The 18,653-nt window shown below is 41.0% G+C and overlaps 1 protein-coding gene and 5 non-coding genes across 7 annotated transcripts; 3 read left to right on the top strand and 3 right to left on the bottom strand.

The window, feature by feature from the left end:
• The first annotated feature begins 736 nt into the window (after nucleotides 1–736).
• On the top strand, nucleotides 737–16,149 carry LOC144022787 (mitogen-activated protein kinase kinase kinase 5). Of its 2 annotated transcripts, none has more exons than XM_077527901.1 (28): nucleotides 737–1,269; nucleotides 1,990–2,129; nucleotides 2,489–2,676; nucleotides 3,014–3,182; nucleotides 4,002–4,108; nucleotides 4,342–4,512; nucleotides 4,590–4,702; nucleotides 5,163–5,322; nucleotides 5,692–5,842; nucleotides 6,387–6,491; nucleotides 7,352–7,401; nucleotides 8,560–8,655; nucleotides 9,041–9,125; nucleotides 9,384–9,517; nucleotides 9,595–9,722; nucleotides 10,296–10,432; nucleotides 10,506–10,611; nucleotides 11,367–11,524; nucleotides 11,784–11,982; nucleotides 12,077–12,248; nucleotides 12,628–12,793; nucleotides 13,057–13,239; nucleotides 13,316–13,421; nucleotides 13,500–13,716; nucleotides 13,814–13,920; nucleotides 14,937–15,034; nucleotides 15,122–15,198; nucleotides 15,485–16,149. In XM_077527901.1, exons 1-28 carry the CDS (start codon nucleotides 909–911, stop codon nucleotides 15,579–15,581), a joined length of 3,981 nt encoding a protein of 1,326 aa, XP_077384027.1. In that variant the 5' UTR covers nucleotides 737–908; the 3' UTR covers nucleotides 15,582–16,149. The 2 variants fall into 2 exon arrangements, with proteins under 2 accessions (XP_077384027.1, XP_077384028.1); XM_077527902.1 differs by having other exon boundaries at nucleotides 1,172–1,269; nucleotides 2,028–2,129.
• On the bottom strand, nucleotides 2,717–2,789 carry trnaf-gaa (transfer RNA phenylalanine (anticodon GAA)). The gene has a single exon. It is a non-coding gene; the product is annotated as a tRNA-Phe (tRNA).
• On the top strand, nucleotides 3,515–3,588 carry trnai-aau (transfer RNA isoleucine (anticodon AAU)). Its single transcript has one exon. It is a non-coding gene; the product is annotated as a tRNA-Ile (tRNA).
• On the bottom strand, nucleotides 3,860–3,932 carry trnaf-gaa (transfer RNA phenylalanine (anticodon GAA)). The gene has a single exon. It is a non-coding gene; the product is annotated as a tRNA-Phe (tRNA).
• Nucleotides 4,814–4,886, bottom strand: trnaf-gaa (transfer RNA phenylalanine (anticodon GAA)). The gene has a single exon. It is a non-coding gene; the product is annotated as a tRNA-Phe (tRNA).
• Nucleotides 5,872–5,945, top strand: trnai-aau (transfer RNA isoleucine (anticodon AAU)). Its single transcript has one exon. It is a non-coding gene; the product is annotated as a tRNA-Ile (tRNA).
• Nucleotides 16,150–18,653: the final 2,504 nt, after the last annotated feature.

Raw genomic sequence — 18,653 nt, 5'->3', positions numbered from 1 at the left:
ATTTTTTCATAGCTCTTTATTGCAGCTCAAATTGTTTTAAACGTGCTCAATAAATACAATTGAACTCAGAACTCATTCACTGCCAGTCATTATAGAAAATTTTTACATTTCCAATACTCACGTGATATTACATTCAATAATTATATATAAACCGAATCTACCAAATAACAGAATAGACTCCCTACTTTTTGTCCCGTCCCGTTCTTTTATAATTGACAGCAGAAAAATGTAGGTTTGCCAAAATACAGCCATTTCTCCCATGGACTCTGAAACTGTGTTTATTTCCTATAAAATGGGGCAATGATGTCATCTACCGGTGGTTGGGCATCAGTAAAGTTGTTTCCAAGTTTGATATTTACAGTGGAGCATGCTCAGATTCGCCCCCATTTAGCACCGCTCTAAAAAATACAATTGACAAGTATACTTGTCAAAGGCAGTGAATGAGTTAAATGGCACAAAAAAAACCATCTGAAATATTTTTTGAAGGTGCTACACACCCTGTATATCGTTTAATTACTGTAGAGGACAATATTAGGGAGGCAACAAACATGTACAGAGCCAAGAAACACTCCCTAAAAGTATGTCATTATTTTCATAGAAGGGATGCATCTATTGCGCAATCCACCACCACCTCAGTCAAAAACAATGAAAAGTTACAGCGGAAGTTAATTCAGCAGAACTTTCAGTGCCCAAGGAGAAGTAGCAGAAGACGCACTGGCATCCGGTTTCAGGATATGTGATGTCATCGAACTGGGGTGGAGTTTCGGGAATGTTCCTCGATTTGATAGAACCGAGCCTTGTGGGCGGCCACTCACCTGGGGGACTTTAGTCACAACAAGAGACAAGCGACCCGCCTACCATCGTGGAAGTTGTTGTGAAAAGACGCAGAACATAAAGAAAGACGACAAATGTACACGACGGAGCGGAGGCGAATGAGCCTCCGGCGGGAACCACCCACCTGGCTGCAGACGTCGGCGGGAAGTTTGTGGCAGGACCCGCTGGCCATGGAGCTGAGCGCCCGCAGCACCGCCGCCAAGAACGGCGTCGTCTCGCCCCGCAGCCGCGGCCGCCCCGTGTCGGTGGCCTACATCGCCAACGACGGGGAGGACGAGGCGGCTGCGACGGCGGAGGCTGCCCCGGCCGAGCGCCACTTGTCCCTGGCGTGTCTGAAGGAGGCGTGTGCTGACACGCGGGCCTCGTTTAAAAGCATCCCCTTCGAGAGGATCTCCATGGCGACCACGGACGTCCTGGACAGATTCTACAACGCAGGTGAGTTTGGAAAGTTTTAGCGCACCATTTTGTTCACGTCTTCAGGTGCCAAAAGTATTTACATTAACTAGAAGTGCAATAATTGTGTTAAAAAACAACAAAAACGAACCCCCTGTGGTGACATGCCGAATCAACATCAACTACATCAACCAATTCAGCTCCAAATGTAAAAGGTACTGACTGAATTTCACTGAAATGCAAAAGTAAGCGTTTTGTAAATTAAATTTACTCTGGTATTTACTTAAGTACAAACAATTATTTTTTACTGTTATTACCAGTGGGAAGCGATGTACAAATACAAACAGGTCGAATTCATTACTGTACATAATGGGCTATATTTTTCAGATGTACTTGAGCATTTTTTTCTCATAACATTTTGATTAACGCCCTACATTCAAAACAAATAACTGTTCTTTCTACTCCTTGGACAAAATAGGCTCATGCGGGTTGTTTTTTTTTCAACCTCCGTGGGTGACAACGCTAAAGACTTGTTTTGCTTGTCAAACTTGGCTTACGTTGCCCAACCAATCAGAGGATGGAAAAATGCTGACGTTATTATATTCAACTTTAGCTGACCCTGTGAGGCAAATTTTGAAATCTGATTGGTTAAAAAAACAAAAACAAAACATACACAGTCCATTTGTTATTAAAGTCATCAGTAAGTAAAAGTATTTGTAGTTTATTTGCCACCACCATTGTGTTGATGACATTCCCTCACAGATGTGGCCGTGGTGGAATTGAGTGACTCTTTCTGCCAGGCGTCCCTTTTCTATCACCTGGGAGTGAGGGAAAGTTTCAGCATGACCAACAACATCATCCTGTACTGTTATAAAGAGGACACAGACCTACAGGCTTTGAAGGTAACATGGAGTCCCTCAAGGCTCAGTTGCAGGGGGCTTTGCTTTTCTTCTTCTTCTTCTTCTTCTTGTTCTTCTTCTTTGCCTTAGCCCCGACTGCCTTGAAACATTTGACTCTTTTAATCAAAATATTGAAAATACATGGTACTTCCTACTTACTGTACTTACTACACTTAGCTACGCATACATGCCTGATCCAATGTAGGGATGAAATTAGCAATTTTTCAATCAGCAACCATTTTAAGAAGTACTTTGACCATATGAAAATGAAGTTGGATATAATGTCAACCAAATCGTACATTCGTGCTCTCAAACTGAGTCATAATTAAAAGTGCAAAAAAATCCCTTCCTGTGCCTTTCAGGAGCAGTGTGGAAGCTACATGTTCCTCCCTTACGTAGTGACACCTCAGGGCAAGGTGTTCGCCTGCGACGGCACTGTGATGACAGGCATGAAAGAGTTGATGCAGCCTACTTTCCAGCTGGACTCGCTTCTCACCCCACTGACAGAAAGACTCGTATATTTGCTCAATAATGTGGATGTGGAGGCCAGGTGAGCCATCTCACATTACACCCATGTTTACATTGGGACTTGCCAAAACCCGGGATTGAACCAGGGACATTTAGATCTTCAGTCTAACTCTTTCCCAACTGAGCTATTTCGGCTTGATATGCCTGTCTTTAGTATTAATCATAGCAGAAGATGAAAACCCAAACTAATTCAGGTAAAGCTCCCATTTCCCTGCCCGTTGAGTAGAAGCGCGCCTGTGGCTAAAGCTAAACTTTGGCAGGGTTTGTACTTTCTGGACTCGGATTTGATATTGGAAGCAGTGTTTTCTTCCGTGTACTCTTGGCCTAAAATTCTTGAGAACCACTGTGTCCTCCAACAGCGAATACTTCCGGGAGTCTGTTAGGCACGACATCCGCATGGCGAGGGAGCGGTTCAGCGGTCGGGCCCTGAGTGAGGAGCTGAGTCGCATCCAGCAGCGTCTGGACAGCGTGGACCTGCTCACCCCGGACATTGTCATGAACCTGCTGCTGTCCTACAGGGACATTCAGGTGCCAAGTTCTGATGTGTATTTTGTGTTAAATGCAACAAAATGTACTGTTTTATTTGAAACCAAGCCCTATACAAGCCAACAAGGTATGTACATGCACATGTGGCGACCCTCCGTGATCTCAGCGAGTTGCCTTGGCTGAATTTAGCCAATTATCCTCCTTGTTATATAAGGCTTTTTGATCAGCCAAACTGTAGCACTTCAACATACTTTATTGATACCAATTACTGAGTTCTTTTTAGACAGGGCTTTGGTGCCATTCTGTGTCACTTTAGGCACTCAGCCAATTGCTTCTTTTATTTATTTAGTTAGATGACAGTTGCTTGTAGACAAGGCCGGTTAGCTCAGTTGGTTAGAGCGTGGTGCTAATAACGCCAAGGTCGCGGGTTCGATCCCCGTACGGGCCATGGTTTTTAATCGTATATTTCATTTTCTAACTTTACCAAAAACAGGATGAAAGCAGAAGTGAATTCTTTGAATGAAGCCTTAACATGATTAATCCATCTACTAATGTCATCCTATATCCTATGATTTTTACACTGAGTGGACAAGTGATCATCAGTTTACGACAGGGTTCCGGTTCAATACAGGACATGATATATAACCCCAGATGAGACACTATTCAGACAACAGTTCAGCCCCAATGCACATTGATCCTTCAAAACATTGGTGCCCTCTTGCCGAAACCCGGGATTGAACCAGGGACCTTTAGATCTTCAGTCTAACGCTCTCCCAACTGAGCTATTTCGGCTTGCTACTGTTGTGGTTTATATATTCTGATTGCAGAAGATGAACAACCTAAAGCTGATCTTTTGTATAGGACTACGATGCTATGATCAAACTGGTGGAGATGCTGAACAACCTACCAATGTGTCTCGTGGCAAGACACCAAAATATTAAGTTTCACTATATTTTTGCTCTTAACAGGTACATACATTATTCCTATTCCCTTTTTTTAGTGTTCCAATCCTGTCCTGTCCTGTTCAATCATATCATATCATATCTTGTCCTGTCCTGTCTTATCTTATCCTATCCTATTATGTTCTATCATATCATGTCCCCGTCTTATCGTACCCTGTCCTGTTCTGGTATATATGTTTTCATATGTTGCTCCTGTCTTCCTCACCCCTCCCTTATTCTTTTATATTCCATTGTAACAGGCGGAATCAACCAGGTGATCGTGCCAAGGCTTTGGAGGAGATCCTTCCCATTGTGGAATCGGAAGGCAAGGTGGTATCGGACGTCTACTGCCTGTGCGGTCGCATCTACAAAGACATTTTTATTAGTTCAGGGTTCACTGAGCAACACAGCCGAGATCAAGCCTGCTACTGGTATGTATCTTGAGTGTTTTGGCAATCGCCCTACTTTCTGGCTTTTGCATCTTAAATGCCCCTTGATTCTTTTCTAGGTATGGAAAAGCATTTGAGACAGAACACACTCTTCACTCTGGCATCAACAATGTGGTCCTTCTGATGGCAGCTGGCCACGAATTTGATACATCCATTGAGCTGCGCAAAAAAGGTATTTGACTTTTAAATTTGATTGCTCCTATCCATAACCACAAAACTAAATATATACAACAGTTACTGCAGTTCAGATTAATGTTAATCTTTCAAAATGGTACTGGCAGTATGCCGAAACCCGGGATCGAACCAGGGACCTTTAGATCTTCAGTCTAACGCTCTCCCAACTGAGCTATTTCGGCACACATGGCAAAGTTTCCTGTTTTTAATAGCAGAGGATCAATAATCTCATAGTGGTTCTGATCGAGGATTCACATATTGACCAAAATTTCAATTTTTCAGTACCATTGTAGTTGGATATTAGGCTTCTCACAATAGTCTGGTGACTGTATGGTTTGTGAGGTGATACTTTACATGTATCGCTAGGATGATTTTCGGATCTGTGCATCTTTTTAGAAATGTAAATTTGAAATACACAATTACATCATTTGTATTTTTTGATTCACTTGGGTTTCTAGGCGTGACCTTAAGCACTCTGTTGGGCCGTAAGGGCAGCCTGGAGAAGATGAAGGATTACTGGGACGTGGGCTTCTACCTGGGCGCTAACATCCTGGCTAATGCACACAGGAAAGTCATCGAGGCTTCAGAGAAACTATACAAGCTCAAGGCTCCCCTTTGGTGAGACTAATCAGGATTACAAATCAAAAGGTGCAAGTGAATGGTGGCAGTGACTCAAGTCACTTCACAACAAAAAGAGTATAGGAGATGGAGAACAATTCTTCAAACAAGATTCAAGCTGTTTATTTTCACGAAGAGTTGTATTTTACTGTCAAACTAAATGTATTAATGGAATTCAGATTTTCATAGATTTTGATGGGGAAAATATGATTTGAGATACCAGCAGCAGTCTTATGAATTACAAGTGTGGTCACGAAACTCACATCTCAGGGCGTAAATCAACACATTAGAACATTCATATTGTGAAAAAAAACAAACACAAAAAGCGTAATGCTCTTTTACATTCCATGTTCATTATTCTCCTTTCAGGTATGTGGCGTCCGTGATGGAGACGTACATTCTGTACCGACAGTTTGCAAAACTTCCCGAGGTGAAGTCTCCCAAACAGGACACTGTTGACTTTTGGATGGAGCTGCTGTTGCAGTACTGTAAACCCCGTGTCTGCACCAACCGCTGCCCGGTAATACAACACCATTGGTGTTTATTTGTGGCCGGTTAGCTCAGTTAGTTAGAGCGTGATGCTAATAACGCCAAGGTCACGGGTTCGATCCCCGTATGGGCCACTGTCTTTTTCATTTGACTTTTTTTTTTTTTTTTTGTTAAGTTAAACTTATTTGGCTTTGAATGGTGTTCAAAACAAGATAAAGGTTAAGTCAGGTCATTTAGTAATTAAAAAAATCCATTAAAGCTTGGTGCTATTATGCCTTTAATTCAGAGCAATCATGAACACTTTTGAGACAGAATTTCCCACCCAATCGAAATCCCTGAGATTTCACATGGATTATTGCTTAAAATCAGAACAAGAGCTAAATTGATTTTGAACAATGTCCAACAAGATGGATTTTTGACATTTCAACGCTGATCTGGTCACAGTTTACAATAGATGAGCTTTAAACTTTCACATTGCAAATGCTCAATTGATTTAGTATGATATCCAATGTAAAATGGCTTAAGTATCTCAGGCTCAATGTAAAGTACTCAATTTTTGTTTTTTTGTTTTTCAGGTGCTCATTCTGGAGCCCAGTAAAGTCCTTCAGCCTGCTATCGTGTCTGTGAGCGAGGGGGACGAAATTTGCACTGTCCAGTTGAAACATGTCACACCCTTCAAGGTATGCGTACCATGTGATTGCCCCCTCACACACACTAAACACCTTAGGTTATACATTCTGTACATGCTGTATTAGCCTCCACCGTGCTTGCACCATATGAAAAAGAAAAAAAAAATCCCAGCTTTTCTACATGGGACCGTTCGTAGTTCTGTGAATGTTCAAGCCAATTGCAAGGGTGTGGTTTTTGTGTGTGGGAATGTGTCATGCCTCTGCCTCAGGATTTTTCTTTTTCTTAAGTGTGTGTGTGTGCGCGTGCGTGTGTGTGTGTGTGTGTGTGTGTGTGTGTGTGTGTGTGTGTGTGTGTGTGTGTGTACAAACTGCACCTGCAAAACACTTAAAGGCAGGGTCTTCCGTTTTCACTCAGGAAAATGCACTATATAAATACAGGATGTGTTCCCATGAACCCCTTCTCAATCTACACCTCTGGGCTTCTGTTAATGTGTGGTGGTGATTTTTGCCTAAACCCAAATTCCCCCCCGCCCCATGTATTTTGCAACAGTGGGACGTTTCTGTGGACAGACAGTTGTTTACCCCTCCAGCCAATCGCAGAGCGGGGGGGGGTGGCGGGGGATGTGTCACTCACTGTCGGCAGACGGGGCCAGGCGAATTTGTCGGCTGCATGACATCACTCCCACGGCAACTTGACAGCACGGACTGATTTATTTATTTATTTTTTCACTCACTCAAGCTTGTGTGAGTAAGTGGAAAAAAAGAAGTGTAGATTGAGAAGGAGTTCATGGCTATACATCCTGTATTTATGTAGTGCATTTTCCTGCGTGAAAACTGAAGACCCTGCCTTTAAGAATATGGCCATGTCACGCTTTTAATTATTATTATTTTTTTCTCTTTTGACTCAACAGAAAGGCTTACATCAGTGGACTTTCCCAGCCGGTGCAATCCGGGGAGTGAGGTATGCTACTGCGTGTGCTGACAACTTTCAAATACCTCCTCTCGTGTGTGCGTGCGTGCGTGTGTGTTTTCAAAGCTTGCAGCAAAATAATTGGTGAAAAACGCACTGGTTGTCAAGGGGAAACAATTGACTTGGCTGGCCTCCCTCATGGCTTGTTTGATGTTGAGAGGAGGAAGTACTGCATGGTTCAAGTGACACCATTGGGATATGTGTCATAAACACACATGAAATCAGTTACTGTACATTCAGATTGGAATCGGGCCTCTTCCAAATGTGGATAAAAATCCAGTACTTGGATACCAGTGCGAGTGTAGCCTAAACACGCAGTTTTATTCATCTACCCCGTCAATGCCAGCTGGACGCCGTCGAAGTACAATGAATCCTAACACTTGCATTCGCTTAAGCAACATAAATACACTAACTGCAGCAAAATCATAGACAATTAAGTATGGTCTAAATATGCTATATTTGAATAAATCAAGTTTATTTGTCAGGATTTTATAATTACTTTTAACAGAGAGGAAAAAAGTAGACTGTGTTGACCAATTATTAATTTGGTTGTTATGTTTAGCGACTTTTCCAACAGGTCTAGTGAGTATTTTACAAGAAAAAATAGACTAGCAAGTTTAAGTCCTGCTTTAAAAAAAAAAAAAAAAAAACAGACACCATGAATGGAATCATTTTCATATTGTCTCATATGGCAAGGAGCCAGGTGGAAGGCAATCACAGAGTCAACTGTGCTGAATGTTGCCAAAGACAGTGTTTAAAAGTTAAATACAATTGAACTTTACAAATCAAATGTTAAGCCAGGCGTCATGCCCAATTTCAACATTTAATTCTGTGATTTTTTTTATGTACCACGAGAGGGAGCCCCTGTACCACTACTGGTACACTTACCACACTTTGACAATCACTTCTGACAGTAAAGGCTCAAGATGATCACAAAATCAGTTTCAAAATAAACATAAAACTTGATCATAGTCTGACATCATTTTTCCATCCATCCATCCATCCATCCATCCATCCATCCATCCAGACTGCTTATAATTGTGTAATTTACAAACAACTTTGGCATTATTACAGTGGAAGAATGAATGGATGAATAGATGGGTGGCTGGCTGAACGGCCAATTGTAAAAATTCTTTCTCCTCTCTCCAGTGCTTCAAAGATTGACGAGCGGAGCTGCTTCCTGTACGTGCACTACAACTCAGATGACTTCCAGCTGTGCTTCCCCTCAGAGCAGCACTGTAAAGGGTGAGTGGCCATACATACTGTATTGATTCATGAATAGGCCTGCTAATTGACCACGTTGGGGTATGTCGGATGAGAAAGGCAGGCACAAGGTAATTCTACATTTGAGTCATGAGAACAACTGTGCTATATCATTTTGTTTGAAAGGCATTTTAACCTCAGCCAACATCATATTTTTAATGATATAGCAGTGGTTCTCAAACTGGAAAACCTTGGAAACTTTGGAAAAATATCCCCTGTAAAGGTACCCAAAATGTTTAAGAACCATGAGCTTACAGTATTTGTCAGTCGGGTTGTGTGATAGTAGTTAAATATATACCTATTATATTAATGGATTTTAGAGTCGTGTGTCCTGAGCTTCACTGATGTCTTGCTGTTGTCTCCTCAGTTTCTCTGATCTGGTCAATTCTCTGCTTCATAAAGCTGAGGATGCCTCCCAGGATCAGAATCATCTCAGTGATGGAATACTCGAGGTCGGTCAGCACCCACATTCTTGTCATTCCCGAGTTGTTTTTAAATTAGATTTGCCTCACAATTCAGTTGGATTGTATTTGGTAGTGCTGCATGTGGCCTAGTACTAGGTACATTAGAAAAGTTATACAGTACGTCGCACCACCAGACAAAAAAAATACTAATTAACAAATGTCAATCAAATCAATGCTTTCACATGTTTTGTCACACTCACAAATCCATTTTCTCATTCTACTGCTCTATTGTTTTTCTTCTTACAGTACGTCTATGAGACCAACGAGAATGGCAACAAGGTGGTACTTGGGAAAGGCACATACGGCATTGTGTACGCCGGCAGGGACTTGAGCAACCAAGTGCGCATCGCCATCAAGGAGATCCCAGAGAAGGACAGCACGTGAGAGAATTGTTTCTTAATCAAAGTTAACTTGTAGCAGGTGACTGAACACACACTGACGAACTCCCTCCTCACAGTTATTCCCAGCCTCTCCATGAGGAGATTTGCTTACACAAGAGGCTGAAGCACAGAAACATTGTCCAGTACTTGGGCTCCGTTAGTCAGGATGGTTTCATCAAGATCTTCATGGAAGAAGTACCAGGAGGTTCGTTAAACCAGAGTTGATAAAAATCACAATATATTGGGGGAAAAAAATATTGGAGTCAAATTTTCGGAGGAAAAAAAAATCTGCTGTTTTTTCAATTAGTAAATCAAATCAGATTTTTGTCTAATTTAAATGTCATTTCTTTTATTTGAATCAGATTTTTTTTAGTTTTGTTTTAAAGAATTGTCCTATTTTGTAAGGTCAATATTTGCAAATTCACCTACTTGTGTTTTTCTCTGTGTAACATTTCCCCAGCTAGTTACTATAAAACACACCTATTCACATTTTTGGGGCTTTTCTGTAATACCCTAAGATGCCACAAGAAGGTGCCAATGCCAAACCTTGCTAAATAGGAAACTGGTATCAAAGTAGTGGTCAAAGAAGTATATTGAGGTGATACATCTTGACTGGGAGACAAGCTTTAGTTTAAACTACTTTATTTACAATAGGTAACTAATTACAAGTACTATGAACGCATATTATTTGGTGGAACACCCATGAAGTTACAATCGTACTGTGACTATCACAAATTAAATCAGCTCAAAAGATGTTGCAATGTTCCCACCCCGGCAGGAAGCCTGTCGTCTCTGCTACGCTCCAAGTGGGGTCCCCTGAAGGACAATGAGGCCACCATCATCTTCTATACCAAGCAGATCCTCGAGGGGCTAAGATACCTTCACGACAACCAGATTGTTCACAGAGACATCAAGGCAGGCATATTTGAAAAAACTTGTGTTTCATAATTGATATTCATGTGTATAAATGTGTGATTGTTTACTGCAGGGTGACAACGTGCTGATAAACACATACAGCGGCGTCTTAAAGATCTCCGACTTCGGAACCTCCAAGAGGCTAGCGGGTATCAACCCCTGCACTGAAACTTTTGCAGGTAAGATTTCTCCAAGGATGCTGTAATTTCAGCTTGAACGCAATCGTTCAAATACAGCTGTATCATGAATTCAACTGTTCAAACCATGGAATATTAACTCTTTGACTGCCAGGCATTATAAAAACAAAATAAAAAAATCCACAGTGCCAGCCGCTTTTGAGCATTTTAACTCATCTTTCAAGGCAAAAAGAATATTGTTTGCCTTTACTACATATACAATGTGCCTACTCAATGAACGATCGCATTCCATTCATTGGAATTTTACTAATCATCATGAAACGTCTTTGGCAGTCAATTAAGTTGATATTTTTGTTCACTTCTCTTTCACTGAAGTTCATCTTCCTCACTGTTTTTTTCCTTTTTCACCACATTTTCCCTCATGTTCTTCAGCTTGTCTATTTTTTCATGGACACAGATTCACTACGTATAAATTATTTTAACGCCCTCGGTTGACGTTAGAGCCTTCATTGACTGCAAACAAACAAAAAGCACAAAATAAAGTGAAAATACGTTCTTTAAAACACCCTTTAATTTGACTTTCACAACAAATGGTGGCCGGATAATGTGAAGTTCGCTGCCTCCATCTAGTGGCTGGAGTGCCTGAAGCATGCTAGTAAGTCAAATTTTTGCTCGCCATGCAAAGCAAAAACTCGATTTAAATGGAAGTATCTGGAAAATCTTTTAATTTCGGGAGCTTATGAGTAAAGGCACCACCGTATTTTTTTAAATTTATTTTATTTATTACCTGCCGGTAGGAACTCTCCAGTACATGGCACCAGAGATTATTGACCAGGGGCCCCGGGGCTACGGGAAGCCGGCTGACATATGGTCCCTTGGGTGCACCATTATCGAAATGGCAACTGGCAAAACACCCTTCCATGAGTTGGGGAGTCCTCAAGCAGCCATGTTCAAGGTAAAAATATTTTGGATCAGAATTTCACAACTGATCATTTAGTCCTAGTATATGACTTTTACTTATTCAGGTTCTGAAGGCTGGTGCTAGTTTGGATAAAAATACAATTCAATTTGCTATAAACTTTAAGCTCTTTTTTGCCTACTTGTTTTTGTATTGTGTTACTGCTGCAACAAGACAATATACTGCCATGGAGCAATAAAGTCAAGTATCTACTGGGCTAATAACAATGATGCATAATATGTGATGTTGCTTCCAGGTTGGGATGTTTAAAATCCACCCCAAGGTTCCCGAGTCCATGTCAGTGGAGGCCAAGAGCTTCATCATGAACTGTTTTGAGCCCAACCCGGACGATCGGGCCACGGCTGCAGACCTGCTCAGGGACATCTTCCTGAGGTCGGTCCCCAGGAAGAAGCCCAGGGTCCCGCTGGAGTGTGACCTCGAAGACACCGCTGCTGGTGCGACTGTTTGTTCATACTGTACATGACTCACTCGCTAATTACAAAATACAACTTGTCGGTGTGTAATGAATATTTTTTCTGTGTTTTCCAGGTGACTACCAGCGCAGCCTGTCAGTGCCAGTCTCCATCCTTGTGGAGGACACCGACTCCTACCAGGATTCCATCGACCTGTCCTGCTCGCTGGACTTCAGGGGGACGCAGCAGTCTGTCTTTAGAGCCAACCACATCTCAGAGAGCCCGCCCAGCAATGGACGATTCCTGCCGTGAGTTACAGTGCAATATTTTGAGAAAGAAGGTTTTTAATACTCCAGTCTCCTCCCACATTCCAAAGACATGCTTGGCAGGTTAATTGGGCGCTCTGAATTGTCCCTAGGTGTGCTTGGGAGTGTGAGTGGTTGTTCGTCTCTGTGTGACCTGCAACTGGCTGGCAACCAGTTCAGGCTGTAGCCCGCCTACTGCCTGAAGCCAGCTGAGATAGGCTCCAGCACCCCCGCGACCCTTGTGAGGAACAAGCGGTTAAGAAAATGGTTTGGATGGCTGGTTTATCATTCCAAGTAGAATCTCATGCGTTTTTTCTTGCCTTTCTTGACTATAAATAGACTTTAGTCACTTGTTTTGATGATCTCTCTACTCTCTGTCCAGAGTGCCGGAGGACTCCGCACTGGACATGAGCAGCCCAGCGTCCACAGACGAGAACATGGGCCTGTTCATGTTGAGGAAGGACAGCGAGAGGAGGGCCACGCTGCACCGGGTGCTCAGTGACTACATCACCGACGTGGTGGCCAACATACAGGAAGCCTTGCCACAGGTACACCCAATGCACTTCCTCAAGAGGACATCTCCAATGTCATAAGCCCCCCGTGTCAAAAAATGTGATCAAATCAAGGAAACAAAAATATAAGTCAGTCAATCATTTTGCTCATTATCCAGTAATGGCAAATCAACTCTTATCTTCAACATCTTCCCTTTTAGAGATTCAGATGTTTCTAGGTCAAAAATACCCATTGATTTGAACACACAAAATGCAAAATATAAATCACCTTCAACAATTTTAAAAATCTCTTCTATCAGTTTGAGGGGACATCGGTCTCGTCAGACCACATCACAGAGCTTGTTTGCTGCCTGCGGGACAACATCTGCTCGCCAGACAGGAAGCGGCTGACCAGTAGCCTGCGGAACCTTCGAGCCGCACTGGTCTCCGCCGCCATACCGCTCAACGGCCTGCAGGCAGTGCTGTTCAGCTTCCAGGATGCGGTAGGTTGCCGTGATGCAGTGGGAAAGCTTTTAAATGGAATTTTATGACGACTGTGTTTTCTTTTTCTTTGTGCAGGTGAAGAAGGTGTTGAGGCAGCAGCAGGTGAAGCCTCATTGGATGTTCGCCCTCGACAATCTGCTGAGACAGGCCGTGCAAGACGCCATCACCGTGCTTCTCCCAGGTTCGAATCGTCTGCTTAAAGTATAAACATTTCATGGGTTGCAATTGATTGGGATCAGTTCTCCCTGTCGCCTCACAGAACTGAAGCTCCAGCTGCAGTCGTCATTCGAGACGGAGGACAGCACTCCTGAGGAGCCACCGGCAGACACAAAGAGCGTCCATGAAGAGGAGGTGACAGAATGCCAACGGCCTGAGTCTGTGGAGAAGATGGCACTGCCAAGCCCCACGGACGCCATCTTAGACAGCAATTGCCCACTCAGTGACGAACTGAGGGACCTCCGACTAGAGACCAGAAGGTGACCCACCACAGACTACATTTTTTTTTTTTTTTTTTAATGTTTAGTTTCACATGAATTAAATGAATTTCATGTTTTGTGTACTTTTGTGTTTGAGACTGCTGAGGCTGTTGAGTGACAAGGAGAGAGAGTACCAGGACCTCCTGAGGACTTCAGTCCAGAAGAAACAGGAGGACATCGATCCGCTCAGGGGACACACTCCAGGTACAACATCTACTTGTAATTCATATTCACTTGTGGAATTGATTCCCAAGAAACAAGTCACGGAATTCTGGTGTGGGTCCATAACTTTTTATTGATCCTAATTTATATGAAGCACACTTCCACAGGAGATGGCAGACATGTCTTCGCCTCGTTTTAGTATTTTATATCTAAATATATTCATTTTCACATATTATATTCGCCATTTTTATGTTAAGTTTTTTTTTTTTCATTTTTTAAAATTAAAATACAGTACCTGTTAATTCCTCTATGCATAAAAATATTTCTAAACATATTTTATTTTTATCTAAAATTAATTTACAATGTAATTTGTAAATATTTATATTAATTTTGTTATGCATGTTTTTTTTTTAACCGTTTTCAGTATTTCCTATTTCCTATATGTATGCATATGTATATTTGAGGATTTCATTTAATATTATATATATTTATTCATGTATCCATTAATCTATATAAGTATATTTTATCAATTTAATATATTTTACTTTGCCCTTTATTTTAGTCATTATAGTCATTATTTGAGAAATCTGTCAGAAAAAAAATATTTTATCTATGTATTAACATTTTATGTATTATTTTTCCTTATATTTAACGTTTTTTTTTTTTTTTTTTTTTATTACTTAGTTTACAAATTATATATAAATGTTTATTTTTATTTATAATGTATTTTTGTTTGTTTTGGCCATACATACATACATACATACATATATATATATATATATATATACATTTTTTTTTTTTTTTAGCCTTCACAGTACTGCCACCTGTTGGACATGAGTGGAAATATAATAGCAGAACACTTGTTCTGTTTTTTGTGTTCTCTTCCATTTTATTAGCCTCAACGCTAAGCTGTGGCATTTTTGTTTGGCCTTGGCGGCGGTCTGCACCTCATTTGTTTGTATCACCTCGGGGCTTCTGGTTCCTGCCCAACCAGTTTCTGTCACCTTGCTCATCATTATTTCGTTTTATGACATGATTTGTTTTGATCGTGTATGTAGATGGCGGGTCGACTGCACAGAAGAACTGTAATCCAGACGTGAAGGACATGGTGGCCTGGCTAGAGAGTGTCCCAGTTGACCACCACACCATTGAGAAGGTAACTGGACGCACAGCGTGATCCCTGTATGATTCCTCTGCTTCCAGTTTATTCATTCAGTGTATGTCATGTTTTTTTTTTTCCTAGCTGGTGGCTCATGAGTTCACGTTGGACTGTCTGCTGCAAATGGCCTGCAGGGACGACTTGATGTACTGCGGAATAAGGTCAGCACGCTCCGTATTTTGTTTTATTTTTCTGTGTATTTTTTTTCTTGTATTATAAAATCATTCTCTTAGTCATACATCACTAGTAGTATTAAATTTGTATGTTTTTAAGTTATATATTTTTTGTAAATATGATTGCTTTTATTTCAGAATATTTCACATTTATTTAATTATTTCTAGTGTTCATTTTTGTAATAACTGGAACTTTTTACTTCAAAACAACTTTACAAGAAAAAAAAAAAAATTCTCTCAGTATTTCAAGAGTTTGCCACTCTTGATGTTTCAGGGGAGGCATGTTGTGTCGCATCTGGGCCGCCATCACCACTTACAGGAAGTCTCAGCCCGGCATGTTTGACCAGGACAGCCATGGTGCTCTACTTTGACGTCAGTGCTTTAGTGGACAGGCTGGACCTGTTTCAGGTGCTATCACTGTGATTTTGTTGTGTTTTCTTACTTTCCTCTTTGTACATTTCAATGTAAATACATGAAATATCTCAGGGTTTTTATATTACATATACCTCAGTGTTGACTTAAACTCTTACACAAGAAATCCACTCAAAGTTATTACTGCATATGGTGGGAACAAATAAACTAACAGCATGCCGCTTGCTGTGTCACATCTGTTCAAGCTCATCCCTACCCAATGATGCATAATTAATAGGGTGCAACAATGACCAAAGACCTTTAAAAAAATGACATAAGACTTTTTTTTTTTTTTCATGTACATGTTTTAGGAAGAGTACATTCTTAGTAGGGCACAATGTAGGAAGGGTGCATCCAAGATCAATAGGTAGGTATGGTGCATCTGTGACATGGTGAATTCTAGGAAGGATGTGTCATATACAGAATACACTAGTCCTAGGCAGGGTGTTAACTGGACTCTGTGAAGACATGATTGATTATTCTGATATGTAGACATGATACAATAATAGTAGACTTTTTTTTTTTTTTTTTTATAAAATGTTTCAGAAAGTGTACATTCTAGTTAGGGCATATCCTTGGTAGGATGCGACAATGGCAAAAAATAAATAAATAAATTGAAAGCATTTTTTAATAACATTCATCCTGTATGAATCCTACATAGTCATGCTGTACTTTTTTTAGGTGTCTTAAATTAAGTTTAATAATTTCCTGTCACAATATTACAGGTTTGTTTTTTTCCCCCTTTAAAATACCGTAATTTCCGGACTATAGAGCGCACTTGATTATAAGCACTTGATTATAGTCCGGAAATTACGGTATCTAGATAGGATGTTTTTGTTTTTGTCAACATGAAGTGTTTCCTGTCAAGAGACAACCTAATGTTTATTCTCATTGGGGCTTTTTTTTTTTTTTTTTTTTTTTTTAGACGGCAGGATTTTCCGGGGATTGGGGACACCACACTGGGTGCCCCCCACTCCTCCTCCCCCCCCAATCTCTGGGATTAGCGACATCAGCCATATCAGATCACATAACAGCAGTCATCACATTGTTTTGGAGCGGCACTGCATGACAAAACATGTGCTATTATACATTGCAACACAGCATAAGGTTTGAGACAACTTTGTAATGTTTGTGTGTTTGCAACGTGAGCTCATTCTTTGTGTCGCTGTCACTCCTGAGTGATGGCAACACATGTCTCAGTGTTGGAATCTTGACACACACACGCACACAATAGCAACTTGCTGATTTGTCTCCTGCAATGGAGAGCTTTTATGAGGTTCTCAACCCCGTATAAGGCACTTATCGAGTACACGTTTTTTATTAGATTTTTTAGTACACATAGTTATCTCAATAAATTGTCTTCATCTTACTATACATCAAATGGCAACTGAGGATGCACCCTACCTAGGATGCAACCTTCATTGATTGTGCCCCGCCTACATTAAGTCAAATATTTGGAAAAAGTATTTCTATAGATATGTTGTGTCATTTAAGTCTTACTATATATTGTTACATAAAAACACATCTTGCATATACATAACATAAGTATACACACTTCTTGTAATACGTCGTAGGGTCAGGCCACATGGTCACATGACCAATTGTCTGTCCCAATACATTTAACAGCCATTCCTCATCACTACTGGTGAGACATTTAATCCAACTGAGTTGAATTAAAACCACTAATCTCTGTGTGTGCATATATGCGTATTACGGAGCCAGAGGGACTCATCTTTTGTTGATAACACATCATGAGCTGGAATTTGTCATTGTTCCATTACTTTGTATTTAGAACTCGGCCAGAATGACATTGTGACTACATTTTCCCACTGTAAATATAATAATATGTAATATATAAATACATAAAGATAGATATACATTAATAACCCTCATAAATGGGCATTTTGTCAAATGACATAATCACAAATGTGTCCTTGGTAGGGTGCATCCTTGATAAGGTGCAGCTCAGGTTCAATTAGAAGTTCATCCTTAAACACACTTGTTGAGTTCATTTAATTTCAAAGGGTTTATTTTGCTACTTTGTTAGCCGCCCAGCTGGAAACACTCCATAACCCCCAATTTCCAGGCCCCCAACCCCCTTTTAAAATGAACCCCAAGGTGGAAGGAAGCCACTCCCACTTGCTACTCATTCACATTTTATTTCCTGCCTCTGCTTTTCCCCCCTCACTCGCTGGCCATCCTCTCTCTCCATTGTAGGTCGCCATGGAAATGAAAGCAAGGGGGAGAAGGTTCGGGGGTCGGACTGGGGGGTTCTATTATTGAAGTAGTTTGGGATTGGTAGCAGACTGGAATGGAACGATTCATGCACACATCAACAAGCGAGTGCGCTGGAGCAGAAGAGGTGCGGGTGGGGTTGTTGGATGGGACGGGGCGGTTATGTGAAAAGGGGGGGCTCTTGATGGCGAGTACAGAGGGGACACATGTTTCTTGGCCATGATGTCATGGTTGGCGGTGGGAAGACATTCCTCTTGGAAGACAACACCTTTTGCTAAGATCTACAATAATGAGAGCAACTAATGGGGGAGCCACATGTATTTGCACACTGCTACCCAATTAATGTTTGATAATATTATTTATGAAATGTGATTGTTCATAATGTATTTTGTGCGCATATTTAAAATGGGAAAAAGTCAGAATTCTGTTCTCTATAGTGTCATTGGATGCAGTGTCTGATTAAAGGACCACTGAAGTAAACACTCTACTCCACCAAACAGTCATCAGTCAATTGTGATCTGCTGAGACGACACACAATCAATTTATAAACAAACCAAACTGACTTAATCACTCAAAAAAAATAAAAAATACTCAGCAGCACATGATCATCATTTACAATAGCACTGAGGCACTCCTCGTAATCGATCAATCAATCAAAGAAATTCTTTATTTTTTCACCCAAAGTCCCATGAACTTTTACTTCTGAATTTTTGTAGTTAAGTCTGGTATGTTCAGCACTGCAAACGCCACCCTGAAAAGTTTTGGATCTATCAAAGTCACTACTCCACAAGCAAGGG

This window comes from Festucalex cinctus, chromosome 7 (genome assembly GCF_051991245.1).
Source record: "Festucalex cinctus isolate MCC-2025b chromosome 7, RoL_Fcin_1.0, whole genome shotgun sequence".
Classification (NCBI taxonomy): Eukaryota; Metazoa; Chordata; class Actinopteri; order Syngnathiformes; family Syngnathidae; genus Festucalex; species Festucalex cinctus.
Note: the sequence above shows the minus strand (reverse complement) of the source record. Positions and strands in the feature narration are given on the sequence as shown.